The sequence below is a fragment of the Cinclus cinclus genome, chromosome 2 (assembly GCF_963662255.1).
Source record: "Cinclus cinclus chromosome 2, bCinCin1.1, whole genome shotgun sequence".
Lineage (NCBI taxonomy): Eukaryota > Metazoa > Chordata > Aves > Passeriformes > Cinclidae > Cinclus > Cinclus cinclus.
Window position 1 is genome coordinate 96,476,629 of NC_085047.1, and position 15,928 is coordinate 96,492,556.

Here is a 15,928-nt window from a genome sequence, read left to right on the forward strand (position 1 = left end):
GGTTTGCTATTATTTAAAAGTATGTAGCTGATAATGGGCTGACTGCTTTAAAAGGTCTGTTTTTTGCAATAAAGCTGCTCTCCCTCGCACCTGCCTGGGGACTCTGCATCACTATGGGCCCTCATTCACCCACACTGGTGTTTTTATTTCTGCTTGAAGTTGATTCATTGGAAGGCATAACACCATCATACAATCACATAGCAAGCTCTGACAATACCTTAGCCTGAAAATCCATTGTTTGATGGTCTTGTACACACAGCTGAAGTCCTACAGTCTTCCAGCTTCAGGAAAACAGCTGGTTTGTATACTGCCACCACAGAGTGCAGGAGCAAGATCACATAAATGCTTAGGCCTACACAGACAGCTCCCCTCCGTTCCCCCATCTTCTCTAATGTCTCAGTCCTAAAATGATGAGCATAAGCTATGTAAGAAAAAGCCTCTGAAAATGAAGTTTACAAGACCTTCTCTCAAGAAAAAGCATACACTGAAAATAGGACCATAATAAATTAAACACCTAGAATTCCTAAGGTAGACTGTATGAAAACTAAGTTTCAAAATCCTTTCACAAACACCACAGTGTACTATAACCCTCCTGCCACTGCTTAGCTCTTCCCTGAGTGGCACCTGAGTACAGATTACAGTTTATTTCTGATTAACAGTATTTTATCCACAATGCAATCTCAGAAAGAAAACCAAGAAATCAATAGGCAATAGAGAAATAGAAAATGTGTGTGTGTATTGCTCTTAATTTAGCAATTTAGCTGAAAGATAACATTCTCTGGTAGGAAGGACATATAGCAGATCCACATTTTTCCCACCCTTAAACAAAATCCAAACAGCTCACAGGGCTTTCAGATCTGCCCCAACCATCATACATAATATTCCTTTAAAATTTGCAACTAATTTAGCTAAAGTGTCAACCAATGGAAAAACATTTTGAGCAGGCTGGAAAAGATAACCCTCATATATAGTAATACCTCATATTCTTCTAAATTATCACTGTCCTTATTAAAGCAATTACAGTGTCAGACAGCTAATAATCTAAGAAACAGTATAATGTAGGATTACTTCATAGTTGTTTTTTTCAAAAAGTAAACACATGTAAACTCTGAAAACAACTCAAAATAGAAAATGGATATTTTAAAAACTGATATGAAGATGACTTACTACGTTCAAAAGCTTCTCCACACTTTAATTTGTTTAATAAAAATACTACTTCTCATTTCCCAGAATCACAGAATAAGCTGACTTGGAAGGGTTTCACAAGGATCATCGAGTCCAACAACCTTTACTCACATAGGCTCCAAATAATTATGATTTAAGCAACAACTTTAGTGCTACCCACTGCTGCTGGCTATCCTTTGACATAGTTTTGTGACTACAAAAATACTTTAGAAGAAGTGAGGTATTTAGAAAATTTTAGAGATTGTCTTATCCCTCTCCCGAGGTAGTTACTGGTTATTTGGTAAGTGATCCAGTTACAATCCTGTGCTATGTTTGTATTTTATAATCGCAATAATTTGGTTGCCAGTTAATTTTTATTGTTGAAAAGACTATTCTCCTTATTTAAATAAGCTATAAAGACCACTTTCCTTTGTACTATGTACTAATGAGTACTATCATATTTATATTATTGTCAACCGTAATTATGATCCAAAGGAAAGATTTTCTTCCCAAATTTTTTAATAAGAAATTGCTGGTTTGAAAAAATTTAGTATACGTTTTAGAAATACGTTACAAAGCTCTTTTTAACAGAGAACAAAAATGGTATTTCATGACCAACCAGATCTTTCCTTATGTGTATTTTATTTTATCTATACATGCTTATGCTTTCTTGGGAGGGGTAGTTGGGGGTGGTGTAACTTATTTATTTATTTAATCTGAATTAAAGATTTCATCACTTTCTTTAATCAAAGAAAAGTTAACATTAGCAATCAGAGCTTTGTCAGGTTGATTAGATTTCTAACCAATCCTGTGATAATCCTTAAGTTCACAAAAACAAATTTGAGGCAAGAAACCTCAGGAGCCTCTGAACACTAAAAGCACTCAGCAAAAAAACCCAAATTCACTCAGATAAAGAAGATGCTGTTTGCTAACTTAAGTAACAAAATTATTTTAATTTTTTTTAATGTAATCTGGTGTGCTATAACAATGGCAAGCTCATCACTGGTGCTATTTAATTTTATACTTGCTCTCAATCCTTAGGTGAAGTCAGGAATGCTGCTGTGATGGTGACAGTGTGACAGAGGTGGAGTTACTCACTCCTTGGTTTAATTTTCATAAATGCTTTTACTTGGTCAGTCCTGAACAGGCAGTTGGATTGGACTACATGACAACTGTAACTCCCTTCTAACTGAAATCCTCTCCTCTCCTCTCCTCTCCTCTCCTCTCCTCTCCTCTCCTCTCCTCTCCTCTCCTCTCCTCTCCTCTCCTCTCCTCTCCTCTCCTCTCCTCTCCTCTCCTCTCCTCTCCTCTCCTCTCCTCTCCTCTCCTCTCCTCTCCTCTCCTCTCCTCTCCTCTCCTCTCCTCTCCTCTCCTCTCCTCTCCTCTTCTCTCTTCTCTCCTCTTCTCTCCTCTTCTCTCCTCTCCTCTTTCAGAATCTCATGAAACTATGGAAAAAGTGAAACTCACATATCAACCTGCTTCTTCGTTTGTTATGACATACTGTTCAAAAATGCTTTTTGCAGTGGTATGTCATCGTTTCATTAAGCTACAAAAGTGAAGGTGGAAACCAGCAGCCTACACCCCCACCCCCCTCCCCTTCCCCACACACTTTGGAATGCTATGACTATTAGTAAGGGATTTTGTCTTCTCATCTTACTGCTCCCTGAAAGGTATCATAGATCCTTCTGTTTGGAGTGACTTCCTCATCATCAAATTATTACCCTCATTTTAATCTGGACATAGTGACACATGCATGGCCATAGAAGGAACGTAAGTACTAAATTTTACATAAATCAAAACCCACATCAACTATGTTGCTGATTTACTGATAAAAACATATTTGGGATACAGTCCTGTAGGACTTGATGTAAAAGCCAAAAGTTGGTATCAGCCAAACAGGAAGCATCATTCCAAGTTTGCAGCTAACTGGCTGATCTCTAGGGGTTACAGGCTCACTGAGCCCAGCATGCACTCACCAGAGCTTCTTACCATTGAAACAAAAACAGCAAGGAAAATAAAAGATCATGGTAGGAAGTCTTTGTCAAGGGCACAATATGAATCAAGGAAGCAATAATTAAGCTAACTAGATGTTGGCTGAATGGAACTGTTCAAGAAAAAAGAAATTTGGAGTTGGCTTTGAAATTTGAACTGTTAACCTTTCTTCTCTTTTTGTGCTTTCTGTATAGCTTCATTTGGAACTAAAATTGAGGTATGGAATTATCTCCTCATGGCTGCAAGGGACAGTCAACAGTACTTGAACTGGAAAATAGTATGCACATCACATTCTGCACTGGTTGAAGAGGAGATGCAACAACTAAACCCAGTTATCATGAAAACAACCTAGGAATGGAAAACATCTGAAAGGCACACACAGCCACACATCCCTAAAGATCTGTGCTTTGTGATAATGATGATGAGCCAAAACCCAGAGACTATGGTGAAAGAATAACAGTAGTTTCATAACCTTGACATGATTACAGCAACTGTTTGCAGTTGCATAATTTGAAATTCAGTTTTTCTCACTCTTTACATATTCTAGGTTAATGCAAAAGCACACCTATGTATGTACAGGTAAATATACATATGCATATTTCTTCTGTTCTGCTTGTCATTCCCTCATCTTCTGACTATGCACCTCCCTGCAACATAGAAATACTCCAAATGCATTTGCAGAAACAGAAAGCCTACTGCATTACTGTTTTAGATAAAAATGTCTATACTCTGACAGAAATATTTAGAAAAGCAGCCAATGGCAGGCCTGACATTTTGTAAGTGTCATCTTGGATTAATTTCTTTCTCAATTGAATCAAAATTTCCATCCCTTAAGATTCTTTTAGAACTAAAAATAAATCTAACTGTGTAAAACTCTCAAATAGTTACCAGAAAATTCCAAATTAGAAATGGATGGAGCTTCTTCTTAGATGAAATTTGCATTTAGATGACAGCCTGATGTATTGAAGCTTGTCTGTCAGTCTGGCCATACTGAAATAGCCAAAATTCTGTCTTCAGCCACTTATGTCTCAGAGGTGTTGTACACTAAGTGGCATGCCTGTCATATAGCCTGTGCCATGGTTTAACCCCAGCTGGGCCCTAAGTACCACACAGCTACTCACTTAGTGTGTGTGTCCTACCTGGTGGATCAGGAAGAAGAATCAGGAAAAAAAAAAACAAACAACTTGTGTGTTGAGATAAGAACAGATTAATAATCAAAAGTAATAATGATAATATTAATACTACTAGTTGAAAATGAAAGGGAGAGAGGGAGAGACAGACAAAGTCTAAGAAGAGTGATGCACAGTACAATTGCTCACCACCTGTAGACTGATGCCCAGGCCATCTGCAAGCCACAGTTGGTTCCCCTCCTGGGTAACAACCCTAGTTTATACACTGGGAATTTAAGATGTGCTATGGTATGGAATATCCCTTCAGCCAGTTTAGATAGCTGCCCTGGCCACGCTCCCTCCTGGCTTATTGTGCACCTATTCACTGGCAGAGCATGAGAGAATGCAAAATCCTTGACTTGAAGTAAGCACTACTTAAACATCATTGTGTTTGCTATAACTCTATTCTTGTACTAAATCCAAAACACAGCACTGCACCTGCTACTAACAAAAAATTAAACTCTATCTCAGCTGGAACCAGGACAGGTTCTAACTTGTCAGATGAAGAACTGCTTTGCCAACTAAATATTCTTTCAACCTCCACACTATCCCTAACCACCACTGACATCTCTGTCATTTACTTGATTTAGGAATTTACAGAGCTACCAAATTTGGCAAGATCATGTGCATAGCTCATCCAGAAAGAAGCACCACTTTGTTTGAATCACTTTTCCAAACATCGCTGGTCACTGTTTCAAACCAATTTTTTGGACAACTTTTAGAAACTGATTTAAAAATAGAACCTCACCTGCCCATTAACTTTCAAAAGATGACCAAAGACACAGCACTTTAGAGTCCTCTTACACTGTTAATATGACAATTAACTTTTACTTTCCTGTATTTAGCTGTAACCATCTGAAAGATCAGTTTAGTCAGAGAACAATGTAAACTCAAAACATTACCACAATCTTACATCTTGCACAACACATGCAAGAAGCCCATTCTTAATTCAAGAACATTAAGTGACTGTAGAATAAATCCACAATCCACTAATAAACATCCTTAGGAGATACAAAAACACAGAATCAGATTACAAAATCCACTTAACTGGAGAACAGTTCTTAAAGAAACTGAATAGTAAGTAGCTAGAAACATTTTCCTCTAGCTTATTAGCTGTCATCAACCTGGTTTCCCAAAATTCACAGTAATTCAGCTTGTATCCTAGTTCACATCAATTCTACACTAGAATATAGATTGAAAAATGTTATCATGTGTATTTAGATGAACTGAAAAGATAATCAGTTGAACAATTTTGGTGATGATGAAAATGTTTACTTGCTTTTCCTAGTACGAATTTTGCTTGTTTTGATGCCTTGAGAGGCTACCTAGAACAGAGGCTAGACAGTGTTAGAGGAATAAAGTAGGTATTTATTAAAAATGCCTTCAAAGGATACACCTTGCGCAGTATGAGAGCCCGGCTGTGACTCCAGCCAAGATGGAAAATGGGTCATACGTTTTCACACTTTTATCATTTTTGGTCCATTAACATATTGGGGTTAATTGCCCAATTACAGCTCCAGGTTGGGAAATCCTATCCTCCCAGACGGCTCTCCACAATTCACTGGTGTTCATACCATTTGGGCCTGAAGCTGCAACAGTGTCTTTTGTTCTCAGGCTGGAAAAGGATTATTTTGTCTAACTAAACTGTGAACAGAACTTGCTAAACCGGCATATCAAGTTCAGAGTTACATACTAATGCAATACAGAATCTAGAAAATATGAAAACTAAAACTTAAGGCATCAGTTTCATCTATAATAGTCCAGTTTCAGTGAGGCCAAAATTCACTTTTTGAAGCAGGAACAGTAGGAAACTTCATGTTTCCTTCTGCTTATCTGTTCCATCACCTTTCTAACTCCGTTCAAGCCAGCTCAGCCACATTGTCAGTCTTCAGCAGGCATGGAATATCCACCTAATAGTATCAATTACTCATATTGTTTCTTCACAGCAACTGTTCTCTGTGCCATCTAACATTTTACCCAGTCTATTCATCTGGCATTTTCTAAACCAGACAAGGGGTTTTTTTTGTTTGTTATTTTTTGGGGGGTTTTTGTTTATTTTTTGTTTGGTTGGTTGGTTGGGTTTGGTTTGGATTTTTTTGTTTGTTTGGTATGCAAAAGATACATTTGAAGAGTCAGTCCCAGATGCTTGAGATTTAAAATGAAAAACACATCAATCCAACTCTCTTGTTTTTCTGGAAAGTTTAACTAGGCTTACAGTTTCAGGTGAATCTATAAGTGAGAGAGATGCAATTTGAAAAATCTTGCATATAAAAGTCATTAGACAGATAACTAAGAGAGAACTAAGTTAGATACACAATATACTAGTTTTTAAAGCTGCTGAAAAAGATCACACTTTTTATTTTTACTACTTGTTATTTATTCCTAACATATCCCATATTTCTAACTTTCATCTTCTTAATGCATTATGAAACTAGGTATAAAAAAGCATCTAAAAATTAAAATATTAATGTGCTGTCAAAAATTGTCAGAACAAATGAGCACATGTTCAAAGAGAAGAAATGTTAACTGTTAAACATGTATGGTGACATGCAGTTATTTCACTTCTAATAGTTTTCTTATAGTCTTCTCCTTCTGGGGTTTTGGTTTCTTTCCTATCATAAATTATTGATATTTGCCCCAGAAAGTTTAGCGTTGTATATAAAGTTAGCAGCAATCCTAGCCTAGCTTTAGGTTGTTGCATGGCTGAAGATTTGTCTCTAAGCATTTCAAATCTAAATGCAATTGAATACAAAATAATGTATTTACACTACAGGTAAGATTCATCCTCTTGCTTATCTTGAGTTACCTCATTGAAGCTACTCACTTGAGCATCCTGCACAATCACTGGTAAAAGACATATTCAGAAGGTAAAGAAACTCACCTGTCTTAGGAAAACCTGAAAAAAACTTTCATTCTCCACTGGCACACTCGGACACCGTCCTTGAATTACAGCTCTCGGGTTAGGCAAAATTAATCCCAACAGAATCCCATGGGCCCACAGACTTTTAGATGTGCAGGCCAATGCATCTGTGCTTAACAAAGTCAGACTATGCTCACGGCCTGGTAAAACACAGCTGCCAACAACAATTATAAAGAATGTCTAGTTCACCAAATATAATTCATGCACATTTATCTAGTCTTTTTTATTCTTTTAAAACATGAAAAAAATCTTTTCTCCAAGTAAACAGAAAAAAAAAATTCTGTCAACTTTAATAGGTAAAATATTGTTTTAAACAGGTAAATAAACAGGTAGGTTTGGGTACATTTTCTAAAATGAAATGAAACATAATCTGTAAGAGCAACTGCTTTGTGGAAGGCAGATTACAAATTTCTACCTTGATTAGCATTTAATTAATTCCATAAAGAGTTTATAAATACAGTAAAGAAACATACCTGGCATCAACTCAGCAGTATGGAATATCTTCTCCAGCTTCATTTTACTCTCCATTAATAATTCTTCTTTGGTTATTGGAAGATCTAGAGCATTTTGAATAAACTCTGCTGCTTCTGGGGCTTGTCTACCTAGAACCAGGGATTTCACATCCCAGCTATAGGCCTTTCCAAAACGCCCACAGATCTCTTCAAACACTTTTGTGTAGAGACACTCAGTATCTGGGGAAAAAAAAAAAATATACAAACAAGTAAGCAGCTGGTCTTGCTAAGAGACCACATAAATGGTGAGACATAAACTGCCAGGAGCCAGAAGGCACATAGCAAAGTGGATAAAATGCCTCCCTTTATTTGCAAGAGGGAACCAAGGCTTCTACCATCACCTCAGAGGTACGCAGGTTTTTCAAGCTGTCATTTCTACATTAAGAAAAGGTAACTTAGAGTCTCAACTATCTGGACCTGCTCTTCCATCACCTTTCTTTACTATACAAGTTAGAAGGCAGTGTCTTAATTAAAATATTCTTTTTATGCTTTTCATGAGAAAGGAAAGAAAAGAAGGAAGGAAATCTGTACTTGGGAGGATACCACAACATATTCCATGTAAACTGAAAAAAAACAAAAAGATTTAATTATTGAAGAGTGTCTTTGAGAGAAAGCTTCTAAGTGCCTTCAAAGACATTATGGTCATTATTACAGCGCTGCTGGTACCACTGCATATACAAGAGATTACTCAAGCAAAACACACTCACTTATATTTCCAGGAGATTTCAGACAAGAGCTAACTTCAGACTGAATTTTGGTAGTGATACTATCAGCTTATATGTCAAAGGTGATTTTAGTCTTAAAGCTATTTTTTTAACACAAATAAACAATCCACCCTTTCCTCCTGTCCTCCCTCTACATATTTTTGAAAAAGAAGGTAATTAACATTTAATTTAACACTAATATGCAGATGAAATGTACTTCCAGCTCTTGTCTTAATTTCAGTTAAGATCTCAAACACTGGCTTTTCTACCAGTCTGTTTATCTTTTTAAGTAGTCTCCTCTGAGAAGTCAGCTACTGCTGTTAACTGTGCTTTAATTTCCTTCTCATGAATATCTCTGCCTTCTGTATCTCTAAAGATATGTTTATTATCAATACACTGTAGAAATGAAAGACAAAAACAAGGAAAGAAAGAAGTTATTCTTACAAGATTTATTTAGAAAACTAGGGACTTCACTTATCAACATGTCCTTTACCATGCAAAAATATTTTTAATGGAGATAACAAGAGAGTGACATTATTTATGTGGATATTGTGTCACTTTTTGAATACATAAGAATTATGCAGGAGTGATTAAACTTTAAGCTTTAACAAAGATACTGTGAAGAAAACAGTCTGAAGAAAAAAGCACAGAGCCCATGAGTACACCACATGCATGTCTGACAAATGCACCCTACTTCACCACAGTAATCTGTCGTCCTGAGATCAGCAGACGATTCTGATCTGAAAGCAAAGGAGAAACACAGGGGCCATTTCACCATCGTGTGAACATACAGCAGTAAAGAATAAATTCTCTGCCACCTGCCAGAGTGCTCTAGTCCATGTGTCCTCTCAGTAACTGGAGGGGACGCTGGGCCAAAAGATCAGACGGAGACCCAACATATACGTCTGGAATGTTTTAACAGACCAGCAAAGGGTTCACATAAACCTCTCACCTTAAAAATAGAGACAACCCCCCACACCTGTTACTTGTCTTTGTAAATGCTCCTTAAACAACTACAGTTAAGGGAAAAAAACTACAAGTCATCTTTGAGACCCCTCAAACACATAGAAAATGTATCACAACAGAAACACATGTAAATGGGCTCTGAAAAGTGTTAAGCTGGCTAACACAAGAAAGAAAAGAAAAAAGAACAGTAACAAAAATTCCTCCATTTTGCTTGAAAATGCCAACTGCTACTTTCTATAAGCTAGGAGGCTAACTTAAGAATGCAGTTTTTAAAATTCACAGTTTGCACTTTTTTTTAATAAACTAGTTTTTCTTCTGTATCTCAGACTCACTAGGTGAAGGACATAAAACCCTTATCCTAAGTTTACATTTGAAACTGAAAATCAATCCTTATCCTATTAAATAGTACATATCAAGATAAGCAGAATTAAACAAAGCAAGGAAACAAAAAGTTCTAGAACATGAATATTTTCCTATGAGTCTCTACAAAACAGATTGTCTACAGTAATTACATGTTAATCTATTTGAAGTGAAAGGTTCAACTTTATAGCTAAACAAACTAGTTTTAATAGTCTCCTACATTCTAAATATTATATAGCTGACTTGTGAATGAATTTTTATTTTTTTTCTTTAAGAAAAGCTTAACGATGTCCAGATTGCAGACCTAAAAGCAGTCTTTTATGCAATGTTGCAGTTTGTCAGTGGAAGAGCACTTATGAACAAGTTTGAGACAAACCCATTAAAACAGGTAATGGCTTACTTATTCATACTATGTTAGAATGTAGTTTTCTAGCTGCTGAGAAACAAAATAAAACACAAACCAAACAAACAAGTACACCACCAAATTTGTCAACACATTTGAATCCTACATTTAACTTAAATACATCTAAGTCCCACAGAGCAATGTATATGTTCCAACAAGCAGGACGCCAGAGAGCCTTCTTTCCTTTCCTTCCCTGATTAATTATAGTTAAAATACCCGGCTTACAGAACCTTCAACTGCTCTTCAAAAGAAATAATTTTCACTCTGCCTTAAGTCATAGCATTTGGACTCTGGACATCGACCTTTTGTAAAATTCTACATATTTGTATTGCTTGAAAATCAACATGACTTTAATTTTCATGAGGAGATGACAAAAACATGGATGTGGACATTTTACTTGCACAAATAGATATGTTTCACTACAGCACATGAATAAAATCTGAAAACTGAGGAAAAAATTATGCACACATACATTGCAAAATCCAAGTGGAATCTGAGATCACTGCTGATAAAGCTGCATTTCCTACACACGTATAACAGATAAGGATATGTCTCTTTTGACTGAAGACAAAGGAACATCTATATGTTCCCCTAATAATTACAGAGCAGTAAATAAATACTAAATAATGATACGACTTCAAGATATCTTATTCCTATTGGAAAGGAGGAAAGGAGGAATCTCAAAAGAAAAAAAAGCTGGCTAGGATTTTTACCACTGTAACAAGAAAGAAACCACACACAGTTTGAAGGATCAGTGAAGCACAATTTCATACTGCTATAAATATACCATATAAAACAAATTATATCTAGCTCCCACATATGAATAAAACCCATTGATGAAATGAGACAAGCAAGAATTAGAAGTTCAACTCAACTGTCTAATTATAGGCACCTACTGGTATTTACCCTGGTATGTCCAAGACATCCACACACATCTAAAGTTAAAAAGGTAATCTGGGCAAGACTCACACTTCACATCATGAGCAGCCAGATGCCCTGCAGCACCCCAAGTGTTTCACACTCACACATACACCCCCAGGTGCTAGCCTCCATCAGGAATACAAACTGAGAACACAACAGGACATATGTGGCAGTGGCATGTCCTAATAAATAGGAAGGAAAAGTAAGAATTCTCAGCTCCTGCAATTTTGAGTAAATGTATAAGCTTTCAAAATTCTCATTTTATTTCTAGTTCTCATCTCTTGGAATATCTTTTACATGGACATTATCAGCACAACATATTGTCCATCTGCTCGTTAAATTTCACTGGGAATGAATAATATTCATTCACGTCACATATCATACTCTAGTCATTTTTATAGTGACCGTTCTTCAATACAAAAAGCACAGTCAGCTCCACTGGTGTTGTTTAGAGTGTGTAAAAGCCAGCCACAATAAACACATATAAAGTGACCAAAATGACAGAGGCAATGGATTACTCAATTTGTGAACTGGCACAAAAATATGCTGACATATTCAGAAAGACCTGCAGGTCACTTGGCAACACACCACAGTGAATATATGAGTGCACGATCTGCTCAAATCACTGCAGAGTCACAATTAGATGTGCAGATCCACCTAGGCTGCGAGTACAGCAAACATCAAAACAGTATGTAAGCTTTATCTTTATCACTTACACATAAAGACAGTTTAACACAGAAAATTCTGACTTCATGAATACAGAACTTAATTTTTCAGAAGGCTACACACCTTCTAATTGAATGCTATATTATTGCTATTCCAAAATAATCTCTAGTTTATCAAGGAGATGAGATTAGTAGGTATGAAATCTCCTTTTTGCCATAGATCATCTTAATCACTAGTTTTGAGTTCTTTGTTTGAATAACTCATCTCAATTTTGCAGTAAGCTTCCCAGATGAAATACATCTATGATTTATCCTTCTGCTAGGAGCCTAAACAATTTTAAACAGAGCTTTAATTATGTGCATTCAATATATTTCAGTAATCCAAAATCAGACCCTAGACAACTAAACTGCAGGGGGTTTTTTTTAGTTTTTTTTTTTTTTTTTGGAAGAGATAGAAAAGTGATCAAAGAGAAGAATTTTAAGTAAAGCAACAGGTTTCTTGTGTCCATGTCTGTGAGGCAGATTTCTATTCACATGTAGAAGAGAATAATTTTCAGTATTCAATTTAGCCAAATTTAGACACAGTCAGTCATTTTCACCAACATTTTGGACTGGGAAACATTAGGACTGAGAAAGACTCACTAGATTTTGTCACCATCAATACTGAATGAACACACAGGTGAGTATGATTTTGTGTTCCTATCCGTCTTTCACCTTATTCCCATAATCTCTTTAGCGTATGCAACAGCGTAAAAAACCATACAAATTACTGAAACACACAGTTGGGGTACAAGAGATAAATATAATTATAAACCAGAATATAATTATAGAAGTGTGAATTTTTCCTTTGCGTTTTTGCAACTCATTTGGTGGTATTTAGTACAGTATAAACTGTTAACATGCAAACAAATCAATATAAGAGCTGAAATGGGGACTAGATCAATCAAGATTAGGTATTTCCTCTACTTATAGAGCTATAGTAATGACATTCACATTTTCTCTCACTTCTGGATTAAGATATAACACAGGCTTTTGTGTGTTTATTCTCCCATTGTATCAACTGGACAGTATTAAAGAAGATGGGATTTAAACAAAGCAGTGGCAAAGCCAAAATAGTGACAGATTTCCCATCAGAAACACTTGCTTTTGTCTAGGCCAGAGCATCACATGCTCAGTCATTGATCCTTACGTCCACCTGTTTCAATATCAGCAAAATCATATACTCACAGTTGTTGTTCCTCTCCCTCTCCCAAGCACACAAAAGACACAGCTGAGCAACTCACTGACTGGTGCATCAAGTCTGTGAGACTCAGGAGTGAAAAAAATGCTGCAGCACTGCATGAAAGCCAGGGAATGGATGTCTTTCAGCTAAGTCTCTGTACTCTAAAGAGATCTCTCATCAATCTTGCCGTTCTACAACTTCTCTCCCCACAGACAGTACGTGCTCTTAGCTCATTCAGTTACACAAATTAACCAATTCTTGAAATACACGGATTTCAACAACTGAGGATGTGAGTATCAAACAGTGAGCCACTCAACACATTTCCCAGTGGTATCTGGACCTGCAAATTTTAGGAAGCAGCACTGGCAAGACAAAAGCCAGTTGGATATCAACAAACTTGCAAGATTCTACTGGTGGTTTTTGTAAGGAAGAAAAGAGAAAAGAATGGGAAACCAAAGGCCTCTGAACAGCAAAGTTAAAATGGAACAAGGAACATCCTCTCAACACAAAGAAGTCAAGGTATTGCTATCCACAATTTATAAATTACAGTCCCATCTCAAAAAAAGACTCAAAAAACCCGCAAAACACAAAACCAAAAACGGTCACCGAGGGAGCAATAGTCTATGTTACTGAATAAATGTTTGTGCATAACTCATTCCCCATAATTTTTTCTCCCTTATTTCTTTCAGAGAGAATCCAAGATTTTCTTCTTACAGTATTAGCAAACAAGACAGATAAAACCAATATGAGCAATGCAAGAGTAGCAAGTATACAACTGTCACCGAAACAGGTCTGAAATTGCAAAAGTTAAACCACAAGAATCACTTAAGAATTAGAGCTGAAGCCTCCTGACTTAGCTAAGCAAACATAAAAGAGATTTTCTTTTTCTTTTAATAAACAATCTAGAGTACACAAATATCTTGCAATTTGTGCCAAAAGGTCAGTTTTGCACTGCCCCCTCAACATTCTTCCATTCACACTTTCATTACTATGACAGTTACTTTAAAAATGCATGACTATGGTTAGCCATGATGGCTAACAGGAAAAAAACCCAGCAGTTTAACAGCTGACCTTGAAATCACTTACAGCAGCCCAGTAAGAGTAGGGATTAAGAAGGCAGGCAACAGAAATTACCTTTTGCATAACAGTCTAACTGTTAGAGCACTAGCTCAGAAAATGAAACTCAGTCTTTCAATCCATCCTAAGAGCCTAAGGCTGTTTTTCTAACATACCCTGACATTTTTCATGCTATTATGTACATATATAAACTTTTATACAGATAAACTATTTATATGCTGCAAATATAAATATAAAGCATACAGCCATTTATTTTTATATATTTACTTATATATGGTGTATGTATAGAACTGTGTTTTACAGGTAAAAGTGTCTTTTAAAGGATAAAACTCAAGATGAGTACAAGCCAATGAATACAAACCAACCTGAAGCCTCTAGACTTAAGGACTCATTAAAGAAATGTGGTTCAAAATGTTTAGCACTGAAAGTACACAGGAAAGGGAATGTTTAATTCTTTACTGTAGCATTTCCCCATTCCTTCCATGAACTTGTTTAGGAAGAAAAATAAAATCTAAATTTATCATCTTAGACACACACACTTCACCACCACAGGAGGAAAGAAGCACTTTTTTCATATGTGCTCAAGTGAAATATTTGAGCTGTGCCTAAATGTCAAGACTGATGTACCCAGCCAGGAAAACTGAACCTAAAGACAGCCTGGACCACCAAACCAAGGAAAAAACTGCTGCCGTATTCATGACTTGAACCTTTCCACTCTCATAACCACTACCACTTAAATTCATCTTATTGTTCCCTGAAGTTAAAGGAAGGTGAAGTATCTATTAAAAAAAAAAAAAAAATCAAGCACCAAATAACGGCTACTTCAAAATCATAAGCTACTTATAAAGAGCAAGTTATTTAGTAAACCATTTTACATGATTGATAAACCATAACTTCCAAAGATAAAAAAAAATATTATAATAGCTGAAAATTAAAATTACTGCTTCCAATTTGAGTAATGATTTGTAGGTCATTATATTTTTGATTAGCACTTAGAAAAACTCACTGAAAAGATCCATTATTCATTTTAGTAAGGAGCAGGTATAAGTCTATTCTGGAGCTTTAATTTTTGCAAACCTACTTCTTATTTTCCCTTGTACTTGAATATTAATATAAGTACACTCCAAGGTAGAGAGAACATGTTACATTGTGATTACTTTACTAACTCCAAAGAAACATGCTGCTACTAGCTAATTCAGTGCTGTCAGTCTGTTTGCCCTTCTTTGAGAGATCCTACCATGAATTCAAGTTATTGCTAACAGGTTTAAAAAGGAAATAAATTTGATTCTCAAACAATAGCAGCAGCATGAAACTGTTCCCAAATGAGTATCATGTATTTGTCCCTCTGGACTTATATTACTGGGAGAATTCTTCAATGGCAGCTACAGAGGAATCTGATTTGTCACTTTATATGCAGAGAAAAATGGTATTTCTATGGGGAGAGGAAGAAGCTTCTGAACAAATTCAAAAGGTTTTTAGTTTACATTAACAGAGCAGACGTATCTTAATGCTATCTTGTATTCATATATATACCTTATCCTTTTTTAATGTCATAGTGAAGTGAAAGAAACAGTTCACAAATAAAGCATGCAAAATCTTCTGATGTGGAGCTGTAAACAAATACTCTGGCACCAATGCAAAATAGCACATGAAAAGGTAGAGAAGTCTGTATTTCAATTCCAGAGCATGAGGGAATTGAACTTTGACATATAAAGGCAATACATATAACTTAATACAAAACGTTCTAAAACTGTACTTATTAAGCATCGTCTATGTGACAGCATCTCATTAGTTTAAAAACAGAATATCTATTGATGCATAGAACCTGCCTGATATGCTTTTTTAGCCTTTTA

General features: G+C 36.0%; 1 protein-coding gene across 1 annotated transcript in view; it reads right to left on the bottom strand.

Moving 5' to 3' along the window:
* The window catches only part of PUDP (pseudouridine 5'-phosphatase), a 62,980-nt gene that overhangs the window by 31,627 nt on the left and 15,425 nt on the right, over positions 1–15,928 (bottom strand). The window contains exon 2 of the mRNA XM_062515096.1: positions 7,719–7,937. Within this exon, the coding sequence (XP_062371080.1) occupies positions 7,719–7,937 (219 nt within the window). The remainder of the gene's footprint in view (positions 1–7,718; positions 7,938–15,928) is intronic.